Below are 15,997 nucleotides of genomic sequence, written 5' to 3'. Positions count from 1 at the left end.
TTAAATCTCTGTTTTACTAACAGCCTTGAATGGATTCTCTCCTGTCTTATTTATTTCCCCCCTGTCTATGGGAGATAAAAGATCTACTTCGCTATGTAATTTGTATGACTCTACCATCTGGAACAATGCACTGGTTTCTCTTTTCTCTCCCGGCTGCACGCCTTCATCTGTACTGTTTGCTTCTCTTTTCCCACCTAGGAAAATGTGAAAATAGAAAATCAACTTGCCCAAGCATGCTGGGGTTTATTTGCTTTACCCAATACATTATCTGCAATGCATGCATACATTAGAAGAACTATCCTCTGGACAACCCTTTCTCTACTCCCTCCCACTCCATGTGTTAAGAAAACACCACAGAGAGAGATGACAACTGTGTGTTGTGCATGTGTGTGTGCACGTACTCACCGCACACAACATACACACATACAGTAGGTATATCTGTGATTATAAGTCCCCCCGGGAAAAAACCATTTCCAACTCTCTTTTTTCCTGGGACCATGTCACATTTTTGCTCCTCCTCTGAGCTGCAGGTGGACAATCCTAAGTATTTCAGGGCAGAAATGGAAAGCTGCCAGATCTAAACCCTACAGGAATGGGTCCTGGGTGGGCAGGATCCTGTGTTTCTCCCATTTGTTTGCCTGCACCCTTATTTCCTGTCCACCATTAATTACTTTCTTTCTTCTGCTGCCCACCACCCCCCATCCCCATCCCTGTGACTGTGGATTACTGGGGCGCACACCCACAAACCAGCTCTCTGCCCCTCCTCGCCTTGCACTGAGCTGCCTCTGTTTTCCATCCCTCCTTTTGCATGCTAACTAACCTTCTCACACCAGCACACGGAGCCTTTGCAAAAGGGGTGGGGGGGAGGGGGGTGCCTGCCTATCTGCTTCGTTTTATCTCCCAGGCTGAGTGATCTGCTTGGGAAATCACTTTCCTTTCACACCCTGCACTGGCTCAGCCAGTCTCTCGCAGACATGCAGCTGGAGAGGAAGATGCTGCTCTCCCTGCCCTGCTGCTGAAGAGAGGGGAGAGCTCTTAACCCTACAGGGGGACTCTTTGGGAAGGGAGGGGGGGTTGCCCTTTTGCGGACAATCCCACGATCTCCCCCCTCCCGGTCCTGCCAGCGTCCATCTGCCCCTCCCTACCACTAACACCCTCCCCCCCAGCGGGCTGGAGGGGCTCATGCAGCCGATAAGGTAAGCACCAGAGCCGGTGAGGTTGAGGGGAAGGATTGGGGGGGAAGGCACCAACCCCTGGGGTCTGTTCCCTGCAACAGACGGGCACCACCCCCCTACCCCCCAAGGAATCCCTGTGCACCTTTGCTTGCCTCCTTCTTAACCTGCTTTGGGGTTGCTACCTGCACTGTTTCCGGCATGATGTCCCCCCCTGCCTTCCCCTCCCTAATTGCTTTTTGATTTGCTTCTTAACCAGGTGCTTCTTTCTGCCTTGGGACCTGTTGAGAATCTGTGGCGTTCGGTTCTGACCCTCTGTGGAGTTTCTCACTCACATTGTCAATGCTCATTCTGGGCTTTGATTCTTTCTCTTCATTGCATGCTCTGCGTATGGAGAGAGAGAGAGAGAGACTAGTCGTTGTTTTTTTGTTTTTGTTTTTCTTTTCTGGTTACCAGACACCAGACACGCATCCTTGTGCCAAATTAGTCCGATCTAAATGAAAAAGTGAACTTAATGGCAAAACAAACTGATTAAAAAGTGAACCATTTTTTTGTAATGGGTGTTTTGCTCCGGGTACTTAGCTCGCATCCTTATTGCAAAACACAGAAGGATCAATATGTAGATACGTTTTCCTATCTACTATGATTTAAAAATACAGAATGTTTTCAAGACCAAGCTAGTGCGTTTGACCGCTATCCGGGCACTCAGATATCATGGGAATGAGAGCCAAAGAAGTACCGAGAGAGAGAGAGATGGATAGCTATATAGGTAGGCTAAAGCAAACATTACATTCATCTCAGAGGGCTAGATTTTGCTACCTTTACTGGTGATGAGTAATACCTTACTCAACAAAAAGTCCCACTGATTTCAGTGGGTAATAACGCATTAATCAATGTCAGGATGGCAGAATATAGCCTTGAGTTAGGACATTTTAAAACCACCAATGAGGTTGCAAAACATCCTCTTTAAGTGTTGTTTTCATTCAGGGACTTGCCTGTTGTTATATGTATTCAAGGAAAGCATGTTGTGTTTGCAAGACAGGCGGGTTTTTGTTCTGGTGGTAGTTCTTGGGCAGGAGATGAACGTTTGGTTTTGTTTTGATGTGATTCTTGATTGCTGCCTGTTGGAGTAATTGTATTGCAATTGCTCAGAGGTAGAATCAATTTCCCCATTGAGATTTTAATGGGCTTTTCCAAGCTGATGTTATGTCATGTGGTTTAAGGCAGCGTTGAGTTGCATTTATTTTTATAAATCGGATATTTGTGCAAACTGTTTCGGGAAACAGCGCCACCTAGCGGGAATAAACGAGCCTTGAGCTCTATTCCCTGGAGAGCGCACATGTGCTTATTCCCAAAATACAAAATTCTCAAAAAATACAGCCTTCATCCAATTGCATCCTCTGTAGGGAGTATGACGGGTTTGGAAAATCCAGAGGGATAGGGTCATTGGGACTTTTAGTAGCCTCATTTTTTGTAACAATTTATTTTACTGGGAGATATTCAGGTAGTTTTTAAAGGTTTTTAAAAATGCATAGTGACAACATCTGCTAGACTGTCCTTAGCGTTTCATAACTGAAAGCAGAATTGGCATGGTGTGGTGGATCACATTTCTAGGCATCATCTTCAGGAATCCACACTAGACAACCCAAGTGGGATGGTACAGTGTTTCCACATAAAGTCAGAAGGCACCTTAAAGAGCATCTCCTGCAGGCTCCTCCTTGCTCTGTGCCCCTCCTAAGCTCCTACTTTCTCCAGCCACAGTATACTGGTGATCTAGCCTTTAGAAAATTGGTATCTCTTTCCCAGCTGTTCCACAGAAAGGCCTGTTACCTTTTAATGATGAGATCTAGAAGAGGTCCTTAGACATCCTGTTTGGATGGGGAGAGGCGGATTAGACAAATATATTTGTAGGAACTCTTGCAATTTCTAGAGACAAAAGTAGATTTTAGAAGAATCAGGGAAAGAAGAGGCAGAATTATTGTCCAGTTATACTAAATTGATTTCTCTCTGTTCTGACAGAAAATCAAAACGGGGTTGAAGATCCGTTCTGTTTATTTTTTGGCAGTTAGAAGTTACCCAGATTTTCAACTGAGCCACACACGTTTCACCAAGAGCCATGAAACTTCCTCACAGACATGACTACCTATTTGTCCAATTGTTGATTAGAACTTCACTCAGATGTGAAATAGATCCAATAGGAATGTTGTTTGGGATTTACTCTGGTAGGAGATGGGGATGAAGGCGGAGCTCCCTGCAGAGAACTAAATATACAGAAGAAGAATTCCAGCCGCTCTTCCAAACATTTCAGAACAAGGAGAGGCTGTATTATGTGATGTGTGCGATTCAAGCCTAGCCCCACAATACGTTGCAAAGAAATTAGGGGGAGGAAGGAGTTGAATGTCACCTGTCACATGCAGGGTGGTGGTGGTGAGGTAACATCTTTGATTGGACCAGCTTTTGTTGGTGAAAGAGACAAGCTATTGAGGTTACACGAGCTTACTCAGAACCTGAAGAAGAGCTCTGTGCAACGTCAAAAGCTCATCTCTTTCACCAACAGAAGTTGGTCTATAAAAGATATGACCTCACCCACCTTGTCTCTCTAATATCCTGGGACCCACACCGCTACCACTACACTGCAAACAAGTAGACGTGACAAGCTTTATTCTATTGAAAATATCCAGCTCATTTTGCTTTCTTTTGCAGGTAGGAATGAAGGATTTCTCATACATTCCTCCTCCCTGCCTAGCTTGATCATTACTGCATTACGAATTGACAAGCCATTATATTTGCACTAGTTGTTTTGGGTGATTACTTCATGTATCGGTCCCAAAACCCTCCTCATGAGGTTTTGAAAAGCTTAAGTGATTTGTAGAGGGCTGTGAGATTCTTGGATGGAAGGTGCTGTATAAGAGCAAAGTATCTTATTTATTGGTGGTGGCATTACAAAATCTTAATAATCCAAAACTTAACACCTAACAGTGTCCCTTTAAAGAATCAGTCTACTGAGTCCAGGATTCATATAAGCAGATGTATATTTAGATTGCCCAACCACCAAAAACTCAGCTGTTGCAACGGAGAATCCTCTTTGCTCTTTGCCAAGCAACAGTCAGCCTTCACGCTTCTCTTCAAAGCCTCTTTCAGATACCATCTCCTCTGACCTACCCCATTAAGATGCTGTAACTACCATGCCCAATGCACTAATGAAGCCTGCAACAGAATACCTTCCCTATTAGTTGCTATATACAGATTTTTCAGGGCAGGAAAACACGTTAGCAGAGCAGCATTTCAAGACACTTACCCAGCAGCTACAAGAGCAACACATAGTGATATAAAGCTGCTACCTAACATCTCAGGGTCTAAATGTTAATGAAATGGGAGTTACTGCACACATCCACACTTTGAGAGAGACTGCCGTGTACCGGTAATTAAATGTAGGGTACAGGCGGTTCTTGTTTAAAAAATACTGCAGTGTTTTCCATCTAATCACCATCTTGCAAGCTCTAAAGGTTTGGATCCTTACGGCAAGAAAGATACAGAGTTGCTGGCTTTTTTAAAAAAGAAGGGAATCCTCCAAAGCATAAGCATTGGCTTGATTTGCATGTTCATTTTAAAATCACTTGTCAATCTTTCCCAGAGCTTCATTGGTCCTTTTTCTCTCCAAAGAGTCAATGCCCCCTTCCCTCTCCTTTTCCATCGGCTTTTGGAATTGATCAGGATTGTGTTGTTCAAACTAAATCCCAATACATGTTGTTAGGACCTCCCGATATTAGGAGCTTTGTCCTATATACACAACTAGACTCCCTTTATTTTCCACACTGGCTATCTGGGGCACCCTACATGATGTAGAAGCACCTTTCATAGTCAAATTCCTGTGGTGCGAAAGGTCAGGAAAAGCTGCTGCTTCTCTGCAGAGCAGGAGTGAAACACACCGGCCAACCTGAACACATGTAATCCCGGGAACCCTCATGCCTCAATGGCTGTTTTTAGAATTATGTATATGGCAGTAGCACCAAGAGGCCCCCCCAAAACAGTGCCCCGTTGGGTTAGGCTCTATATGAACATATAGTAAAAAGCAGCCCTTGCCCCAAAGAGCTTAAATTTAAAATGAGACGCAACAAGTCAGCCCAACAAATAGGCAGGGAAGGTGGGGTAACAAGCAAGGCCAATCAGCAAGGGGTGGGCAGTGAACTACTCTCTGTGGTCACCCTGTGCCAAAGGGGAGATCCTGCACAATGGGTATGGGAGAAATATGTCCGTTTCAGAGCCATGTGCTGTCCCCTCTAGTTTTTTGCATTGCGGATAGTCACTGACCTTTGGGGCTGGTCGGAACATGGGATCTTCTCATATGGGAATCTTCTAGATTTTAGGTTGGCCTTAGTCCTAATCACTTTTGAAATTGATGAATAACTTGGTTATTTTTTACTATTGCCCATCATTCATGGTATGCACGTTTGGCACCAAAACCATTCACTAGTCCAAATACTCCAGCACTCAGTGTGTTTAGAGACATGTCCATACACACATCATCTCTCTCATCTTCATTCACCTTCATTTGCTACCTACACATTTGGGGTTCATTCTAATCACATGGAAACACTGGGAAATTGATAAGTAAGGTCTGAAAATCTCTCATTAGTAGCTGTATAAATGTCCATGTATGTGTAATGTACATAATACATGAGTATCTGATACCAGGCTTATAAACTACAGGTTTTTACAGCCCTAGATATTAAATGATGGTTTATGAACTGAAATGATACCATGTACTGTTACAAAAGATTATATCATACTTGCTGTTTTGGGGCCCAATTCTTCACTCATTGAAGTTAATCAGAGTTTTGCCATTGGTTTAAATGGGAGCAGAATTGTGCTCTGAAAACTTTGATCCCAGGCTCCCAAAGCACTTGGCAAACATCAATTGATTACGTTTCCTAGCCCCTGCGAGGAGGTAACTGAGGCATAGAGCAGTGAAAGTCCTGTCTTAAGGTGCCTAGATACCAAACTGAATGGTAAATAAAGTTATAGTGGTTAGATAGATTGATGGATAGAGGCCACAGTCAGTCAGCTTTTGTGAGAGCCAGGAAAAGTTCCCCTACTCTAACCACTAGCTACAGGCAGCAGAAAGTCTTCAAAGGCCCAGTTCTATTTCCATTGGATGCAGTGGCAGCAGAATAAGGTCCATTGGCTTCAAGGGTAGATTTGGCCCCTGTCCTTCATATTGTAGGACTGTCGGATTAGCTGATCCCTTTTTAATAACCAAAGAATTAGCACTGAATTCATCCAGGTTGTGAGCCTATGGAAATCAATGGAGTTACATCAGGGATACATTTGGCCCTTAGAGGGTCAGGCAACTCTTAGTCCAGATCTCACTCCACTGTGGCTACACACAGGGTGTGTGCTTTGCCATGGGTCATCCTGTCTTTCATGAGATACATAAACCAGAGACGCTACCTGCTAGCACTGATTTAAATCCTACGGATGCTTTTATTCAGGAGCCAGGGTGTGTTAGCCCTAGCATCCTGTTCTAATTCCAGTTTGGATCACAATATTCTACAACCCTACAAGCTCCCAGCAGCCCGCTGGATCGAGGATGCCTCTTTTCTCCCTGTACAGAGCTGTTGTCCAGCATTATTGTGCTCTACCTCACAGTGGCTGCATTTCTGAGGTGGATGAAGTGTTCCCTGTATGTTGTTTGTAAAAAGCTTAGGGATCCTTTAGAGTGAAAGGTGCAATCTTGTTGGCAACAGCATTTAGGCTTTAGGAAGAACAGAAATAAAGGAGAATGCAGTCAGTATCCCCTCCCAATTCATTTCAAAGGTAGACACCCAGACTGTCTCCCTTAAGCAAAATTTGGATTCCAAATTTTCAAACCATTTGGGAATGCTAGAGATCCAGGTCTTTGGTTCAACTCATTACAAAGGTAGAGGTCATTTGCAAAATGTGGAACTGGATCCAGAGTGGAATTTCAGAAACATCCATATTTTGGGCCTGTTTAGACCAATGTGTAGTTTTCACCAATGAAAGCGGCTGCCTTCGGTTGTGCACAAACAGCAGTCAAACGTGCAAACCTGATGCAGCTGAGCCTAAATGTGTCCGGGGAGGCGGGGTGGGAAACGAGAAGGTTGCAAATTGGAGTGAGTACAACCAGATATTTGTTTTGTGGTAGCACAGTTTTCACTGACCTGAAGGCCTAAGCTTCATGCGGGTCCGTTTCTAATCTCTTTCCCTGCTCAGGCTGATCCTGAAGCCCTTCTGCACACAAACCTCCCATTGACTTTAGTACGCATCCAGGATCAGAACGGCGGGAAATGGTGCTGGTTCATACTCACAGCTGACTGCAGCCCTTTTGTGAACCGGACAAGGCCCCTCGCTTGCAACTGTGCTCTTTTGATTCCACACAGAATCACCTTCATCTTTATTCCTAGTACAGCCTGGATAAAAATCTAGTGTTTCAGCCAGAGGTGTAGTTTGATATCTATATTTTGGGGGGTAGCTCCAGTCAGACCAATGGCTGAACATGGGGAGGCAAATTCCATGCCTGCCCCAGGCTTGCAGTTTGGGGAGGGGCAGTACCCCTTCCCGCCCCCAACTACACATATGGTTTCAGCCTATGCAGCTGTTTGGAGTATTGGAAACCCAAAACCTCACAACCTCACACAATAGCCAAATGGAGATATCTGACGAATTTGCTTCTCAAAATATGTGATCTTATTGCAGCCTCTCCATTTCACCCCAGGCAGGATTTTTTGTTAAAGCTGAGGCCTGGTCTACACCTGGTCAAACTAGCTACATCACTCTGGACAGCGAAAAATTTTGCCATCTCCGAGCTGTACTTAGGTCGAGGTAACCAACTGTAAACGCAGCTAGGTCGAGGGAAGAATTCTTCCATCCACATAGCCACTGTTCTTCGGAGAGGTGGATTACCTGCATTGATGGAAAAACCCTTCCCATTGGCACTACAGTGGCATGGAAAGTTAAGATGAATTAACTAAAATTGTGACGTTAAAGTGCATCAAACCCCTGTGCAGATGGTCTGATTTAGAATTACAGTGGCGTTAGTTCATTGTAGTTTGAACCTGCTTCAAGGAAAGTGTTTTTGCTATAAGCAAAGGAGTGAATTTAAATGAATCTAGTTATATGGTATGATTCGCCTACAGCAGTGTTTCTCAAACTGGGGTCACCATTTGTGTAGAGAAAGCCCTGGGTGGGCTGGGCCAGTTTGTTTATCTGCTGCAGCCGCAGGTCTAGCTGATCGCAGCTCCCACTGGCTGCAGTTCGCTGCTCCTTGCCAATGGGAGCTGCTGGAAGTGCCGCGGACTGAGGGACGTACTGGCCGCCACTTCCAGCAGCTTGAGAAACACTGTCCTACAGAGATATTCTTACGAGTGGCATTCTTTGGTTTAATATCAGAGGGGTAGCTGTGTTAGTCTGGATCTGTAAAAGCAGCAAAGAGTCCTGTGGCACCTTGTAGACTAACAGACATATTGGAGCACGAGCTTTCGTGGATGCATCCGACGAAGTGGGTATTCACCCACGAAAGATCATGTTCCAAGACGTCTGTTAGTCTAAAAGGTGCCACAGGATTCTTTGCTATTCTTTGGTTTAGCCGCCCCTTCCCAAGACACAAAAACTGAACTGAAGAAAATCACTCTTATTGGAATAAGAGTGTCCACATGGGGGGTTATGCTGGTAGAACTAGACCTGTATGACTAAGGCCTGGTCTACATTGGGGATGGAGGGGTGTATCGATGTAAGATACACAACTTCAGCTATGGGAATAGAATAGCTGAAGTCGACGTATCTCCCCCCTTCGACTCTGCTACCGCCGCTCACTCTGGTGGAGTTTCAAAGTTGATGGGAGCGCATTCAGGGATCAATATATCATGTCTAGATGAGACACGATATATCGATCCCTGATAAATCGATCACTGCCCACCGATCTGGCGAGTCGTCTGGACGTACCCTATATCAGTATAATGGGTAAAACTCTCCCAGATAGATAGGGACAAGCTGAATATCAGCAACAACTTCTTGACAGTGAGATCTGTTAGGCTGCAGTATAGTTATCCTATGGAAGTTCTGGAAGAGTATTTGGTTGGCTATTTAACATTGGTCTTGAGAAAACACCGGTAAATGTATGATAGGGACCTATCTTTCATCGGTTGGGAGCTCGACTAAGTGACTTAATAGAGCGTTTCCATTGCTAACATCTATCAGACTAATGACATGAAGCTATGAAATGTGCTCCATGTGTGTTTCTGAGTCATATGGGCTTACTTCACTCCTGTTAATGCAGCTGTGGAAGAGTGAGCTGGATTCTGTTGTGAAACACGTACGCCCACAGGAAACTGTCAGCTGGTTTCTGACGGCAGAATGTTCATTGCCAGTGACAAGGGGTGACAGTATCCTTTAGTGGACTGAGCACAGGGCTGGGAGCCAGAAACTCACGTGTCCTCTTTCTCTGCCATAGATTCAGTGGGTGATCTTGGCTAAGTTATGTAAGCTCTCAGGCCTAGATCCTCAATGGGATTTAGGAGCCTAAATCCCTTTGAGGAGCTGGGGCTCCATGCCTCAGTTTCCCCCTTACTACAAGGGAGGTAATGATCCTTCCCCTTCCCTCTGGGGGCTACATCAGTTACCCTTTGTGCAGTCTTTTGAAAACCTAAGTGCTGTGTCAGTGATCAGTGTGGTTGCCTCACTAGGTAGGCAGCAGAGGAAATCCTGCTGGATTTTCAGATCCCAGGCACTTGCTGGCGGCTACAAAAAAGACAGTATTTTTTTGGTGACTCGCAAACCAAACTGTGAAATGGCTGGGAGCGAAAGCCAGGACCCACCACTGTCCCTTTTAATCAGTCCCACTGAAAGTGCAGAAGGAAGCCTGATCCCCAGCCAGGCAGAGCCTGTCCAGCCTAGCCAGTATGTGGGTGTGTTTCTCTTTCCAGAGGGGTGTTCTGGGGGTTAGGGGTTTCTGTGGTTAGTTCTTTAGTGTAACCGGCCTCTCTCTCTCTCTCTCCCCCCCGCCCCCCATTACTCTAGACTAGTGCATGGAATGAATTAATTCCTCCGCCTCTTTCTTTCTCCCACCCCGCCTGCTTCAGGGCGCTGCTTGGCTGTAACAGGAGCCTGCTTGGCCCGGGAGGCGGAGACGCTGGCTCCTGAGTGGAGGAAACGAAGAGCTCAGTAGACATTGGAAGGCAGCGGGGATGATTGATGGTTTGGGCTGTTTTGTAAGGGGGAAAGGAAAGAAGAAGAAGAAGAAGAAAAAAAAATCTGTGTAATTTCAGTGCAGAGGCGACTGGAGGCTGCCAGCAAGGGCTCCCTGCCCTGCGCAGCTCGCTGGGGGTCTGAGGGATTCTTTTCAGTTTCTCTCCTTCCTTTCGATTGATTTATTTTTCTTCCTCCCTCCCTCTCTCTCTGTCTCTCTCTCTGTTTTTTTAAAACTCTTCTTCCAGGGAGAGGATAGTGGTTAAAGCTCGAGCTGGATGGATGGGTATGGGGAGAGGGGCAGGATCCACAGCCCTGGGATTCTTCCAAATCCTCCCTGTCTTTCTCTGCATCTTCCCTGCAGGTAAGGAACAGCCCCTTGGGTTGAAGACTTTTCGTACAAAGCCTTTGTTGGCAGTTGCAGCGACCCCCTGTCTGGGGGCCGCTCTGGCTCTCTCCCCCTCTCTGCAGCATTCGCCACATGTTTAAAAGCTAATGGGGCTGGGCTTTCAGCACAAACCCCCTCGTGTTTTTTTTATCTTTCTTGACCTCTGATTCTGCCTCTCGCTGGTGTACAGAGACCGTGTCTCTCCAGCAGGGAGGTGATCCGAGTGGATAAATAGGGAGACGCTAATGCAATCAGAGCATTGTTATTAAGAGGCAGAATTATCTCCCCTGCTGCCGTCTCAGGCTGGCTAGGCTAGGTTTGCCGTGTGCAGTGGAAGAAGGGAAAAAGTGACCAGGGCAATACATACTAAATGCCAGATGGTGCCCATTGACTGCTTGCATGCGCTCAGCTGGTGGGGAACTGCAGAAGTTGGCTTCAAGTCTGAAATGTTCCTCCTGCTTTTAAAAAGCAAGGCAGTGATAAGGGACTGACTCTTGAGCTGTGATTTGGAGGGGGAGGTCAGGCTTAGCACTCATACAACCTCTGGCCATCTGAAGGGATGTTTAAATACACAAAGGCATATAGATTGCTGGTTACAGTCACTGCAGCTGGACACCAGCGTGATCTCATTGGTGTCAAGGGAGTTGAACTGGGATAAAACTGGAGTTAACACACCAGTGAATCCGACCCAACAGCTTTGGGATGGAAGCAGTCATCACACATTCCCTCCTTTCCCGAAACAGCCCGGCCTTGGTTGGGTTTTTAGCACTGCCTTGCCTCCTCTGCTGGGCCATTGCTCAGTTAGAAAACTTCACTTAGCTGGGTTTGAAGATGTTGCTCCTGTCACAGGGGAAAAGCAAGTCAGATGGCCCCGCAAGGGTCTGATTCCCTTTGCCAAAGCCTGGCACCCCCCATTACTGCTTCCCCTGTGCGCACACCTACATACACTTGCAGCTATTGCTAATCTTTCTGTTTGATAACATTTGAGGGCCACCCTCCGCCTTACCCCGGTCTGTTTGTATTGTGTCAGAAAAGGAGAGAATTTCAGAATTACAGCTGAAAACGCCATCTGTTTCCAATGAATCCCCCATAGTTTTTCACAATGTTTTTGGCAGATCTGTGCCTGCAAATTCCTTCGAGCTGTGAGTGCTTGTTTTTGTTGGGGGAGGGGAAACCAACTCCACAGAGGCAGATTTGTTCCTTCCAAAACTCTCCAGTTTCTTTACCTCTTTTTTTTTTTCATTTGAGGGGAGGGATGGGGGGGAGAAGAAAAAGAAAAGCCCTAAAGTTAAATCTGCTGTTTTATTTTGTATACCATTTCTCCCTTTTCTATTGCCCGTGCATTTCTTTGGCACTATCTAAATCTCTTAAGCTAAGATGTCTCTAACACATGCAATAAATAAATAAATTAATCACCTCCCTTCGTTGAAATATTAGGATCAACATGTCCACCTAGATCTCCCTGGTCACTGGGATGTTTTAGCCCCAAGACAGCTGAACGCAGAGATCCACATTGTGGGGAGTTTTTGATCAGTTCTGATACATGTTGCTTTAGTTCTTTACGCAGCCTTGGAGTCAAAGTGCCGGGGCTGAGTTTGCCATGCAAGAAAGAACTTGATATTAGATCTGTGTGTTTGTGTTTTGTTTTGTTTTTAGTTCTCCCCTCAACAGCCAAATATATTTCAAGGAACTGGCAAAACTGGGTAATCAAGACCCGCTGTGAACTGCTAAGAGGAGTTTGGGCACAAATCTAGACCATGCTCCTCATTTATTATGCATGTCCCTCGCTCTGCATTTTAATAGGGGTCCAAGAGGTAGGAGGAAGAAAAAGGGGTGTCTGCTCCTGGGTATCCTCCCCCCTTCTCTCCATTCTGCCTCCTGCTAATTCACATCTCAGCAGCACATAGTAAAGAGGTGCCATAACCCTGATGGAGTCTTAAAACTGCTTCTAAAAGTTAGAGCCCATTTTAGAGGGGCCGTGCTGGGCGCTGCTCCCAGTCTGTCTCAACAGAGAGCTCAGTGCCCCACCAAGCCCTGCACTTTTTCTTGATTTTTTGCTTTTAATGAAACCTCAGGCCAGATTCAGATCTCCCAGTGCTTTGACCCTAGTGGCTTGCCCTGAGTTCCTCATTTGCACCGTGGGACTGGATTTTCCTCTCACCCTAGCAGGGCTCAGGAGTAAACCCGTTGTGGAGTTGCACTGGTACAAAACAGCAAGTGGGAGAATCAGACCTAATCCTGACATTTTGTATTCCCTCTTCCCTAAGCAAATCTCCTATGGAGGAGTCTAGGGGCCAGATTTCCCAAGGATCTAGGCTCAATTTGCAAGTGCGCAGCCCTCATTATTAGGGCCTTGTTTCTAAAAGTGCTCAGTATCTGGTAGCTCCTGTTTGTGGCCCTTAGGGTAACATATGTGGCACTCAGCACCCCCTATGCTGAGCTCTTGTTAAAATCCAGCCCTGTATTTCAGGGCCTAAATCTGGCCCTATGAGTTTTGCCTAAGAAGGACTCCTGGGTTTGTCCCCTGTACCATACTCTGTAGGAAGCTGCTGTTGCTTTTGGATCTAGCTGAGAAGCTCCCCTTGTTGAGGTGACCCTGATATTATTTGCTGTCCCCAAACTGTAAAAAACCCTTTTCTCCAAGGAGTGGGAATTAATGCCTCCAATCCATCCAGGCAGTGTGGTTTATTCCAGATAAGGATCCAGCCTATTGAAGGTTTATCAGATAGGTTGATAAATGGCTTTTGTCTCTTAGCGGCAGTGAGGGATGTGATCTCAGCACTAAGCTGAAACTGAGAAGGGGGGCTTAGAGGTTGTTAAAACAACACCTTCTAAACCCTTAAGGTTCAGCGCTTGGAGTATTCCCAGTCCTGGGGAGTTAGGGCAGAGTGGCCACAGGGATGGCTCTTGTGTGAGGCGTTATAATGGAGAAGAGTGATAGGACTCAAATGTTGGCCTGGAAGTATTTTGGCTGCACTGGTTTCTTGCTGTGCTGAAGCGGGTCTCTTATTTGGAATGGGGAGTTTTGCACGATTGCAGCTGAGAATCATACTGGGGCTAAAAGGAGGTGCCTTGTTTTTAAATTCACATGGTGTGGGCTTTTTTCATGGGAATTGCCTCTCTTTCATTCCAAGCCCCTGGTTAATAGGAAGCGGGAGATGTTATGGGGAACTTTGGGTTTATAATAGCAGCAGCTGAGGTTTTCTTCTTCTGTGGCATGAACAGCTGCACCACGTCAGACGTGCACATAAAAGTGATCATAGAGCTATGCAGCCATAAAAACTTATTTACCCGGGGGCTTAGTGGGTTTCTGCACCAACCTGCTGCCTCTGGAGACCTGGGCCAAAATGCTGGGTCAGGCTACAGTGACAAAAAGTTTTAGGGTTTCTCATCCAAATCCCTAAAGGACACGTCACTTAAATCACCACACTCTTTAGCACGGTTGCGCATAATTGTCAATCTCATCTCAGCACAGGCCCAGGACTTGAATAATGGGGGCATTGCTGTGGGTTCACCTGTAGGTGCATTGGCAGAGCCGAGGGGTTATCAAGGACTAGAAGAGCAGGGGGATGCTGTAGATTTTCCTCTTTTTTGCTTTGTTGTTTGACAAAGCTGTGGGCAAGTGACCCAGAACTGGACTAGCAGAAGGGGCTGCAAGTCAGGACTGAGGTGCATCAGCAGAGCTGCGTGGAGAACCCAGGGCTGACATATCAGCCATCGGTTTGCAGGGTGTGTGTGTGTCAGGATTGAGGGGTTTAGGCAGCGCAGTGGTGGGAGTGAGAACTGATGGGCACTGACAGAGGATTTGGGGTTGAAATACATGGGGTGGTGCAGGTCAGGATTGAGTTGCATTGCATCCGCGCTGGGCCTGACTCTACAGGCTTAGTCCCTTTCTTTCACGAGGACTAAATTCACTCATAAATGCTTTTAAAAGGCTTTGTAACCTACAATTGACAAATATTGTGATTAAGAGCAGGAGTCCCATAACTGGGCCATTATTATTTTTGTGTGTGTGTGTGTGAACTGTAATAACAATAACGGGGATTTCAATTGTAACCTCAAGATTTCTTTGCACTCAAGCGCAATCTTGCTCACAAAATCACCGCTCCACCCACAGAAGTTTCTGTAGCGAGGAAGGAGAATTGAATTATGTCCAATTGCAAAACCAGATGCCATCCCTTCGATGAAGTCATAGGGTTTTTACTACAAAAGAACAAGCTGGCTCCCTATGCACAAGTAGCCACCTAAGTGCAGACTGAGCAGCTCTGTCTAATGTCGTGCACATGGCTCCAGGGAGCTGCACTTGGGGAGGGAGAATGCAAGTCTCTACAGAGGCGAGGCCCAGTCTTGATCCCATGGTAGTTTTGCCATTTATTTTCGTAGGTGCCAGATTGGGCCCTAAATGTGTGGTCATATCTGGGGAGTAGGACAGATAATGCATTTCACTTGAGTCATGACTGTGCTACGGAATAACCCACCAGGAAGGGGGCTCTGTGGCATAAGCCTCCTGTTAGATATTGGCTTCCTGGCCTCTTTTGAATGCTATTGGCTTCAGTCGCCAAAGCCTTGCAGCTACCTGGCCTAGGTTCTGAGAAACCCATCTTTCCTCCTCCTCTCCCCCCACCCCCGACCATCGCTGTGAGGACATGTGACATCCCCTACATGCCCGCGGGGTTCAGTGGCTGGTGCATGTGGCAGGGTGTTCCTGCTGGAGGACCCCAGGCTCTGGAATTTGCTCCCCACAGCGCTCTTACACAGCTGAGTTTGCTGATCTTTACGGCACAACTCAAAACCCGTCTCTCTTCACAGGCATTTGCCGGGGGCAGGGATGGATGAAGGAGCAGGGAGTGGAGAGCAGGGATACATTTGGTTTTGATTTTTTTCATTTCTTTTCTGACATTTAGAACTTCTGCCCAGCGGCTCCAGCATTGGGCACCTTTTAGAAAAAAAGTGAATATCAGGGCCTGGGATCTAGGTGGGCCATTAGTGTATGGAGGGTTTATGGATTTCGTGCATCACTTCCATTGCAGTTTGAGTTGGACAGAGCAAGCTGAGTATCAGCTCGGTTGGTGATGTGAGCATGGGGATGTATATGGCAGCGTGGGGAAGTGAGAGACAGTGTACCTGTGAACAGATCTACATAAAAGATTTATTCCTCACCCTCACCAGACTGTAGCAAGAGGCTACAGTGCGAGACACAGGGCTGTACGTGTGTTTGTGTGAATTTCCCCTA

General features: G+C 46.3%; 1 protein-coding gene across 1 annotated transcript in view; it reads left to right on the top strand.

Annotated features, from left to right (window-relative positions):
* Positions 1–937: 937 nt before the first annotated feature.
* The window catches only part of RGMA (repulsive guidance molecule BMP co-receptor a), a 32,057-nt gene continuing 16,997 nt past the window's right edge, over positions 938–15,997 (top strand). The window contains exons 1-2 of the mRNA XM_032783023.2: positions 938–1,196; positions 10,625–10,740. Coding sequence (XP_032638914.1) covers positions 1,183–1,196; positions 10,625–10,740 — 130 coding nt within the window. The 5' untranslated portion in view covers positions 938–1,182. The remainder of the gene's footprint in view (positions 1,197–10,624; positions 10,741–15,997) is intronic.

The sequence above is a fragment of the Chelonoidis abingdonii genome, chromosome 9, assembly GCF_003597395.2.
Source record: "Chelonoidis abingdonii isolate Lonesome George chromosome 9, CheloAbing_2.0, whole genome shotgun sequence".
NCBI lineage: Eukaryota > Metazoa > Chordata > Testudines > Testudinidae > Chelonoidis > Chelonoidis abingdonii.
The sequence above is the reverse complement of the archived record's forward strand: the minus strand, read 5'-3'. Positions and strand labels throughout refer to the sequence as shown.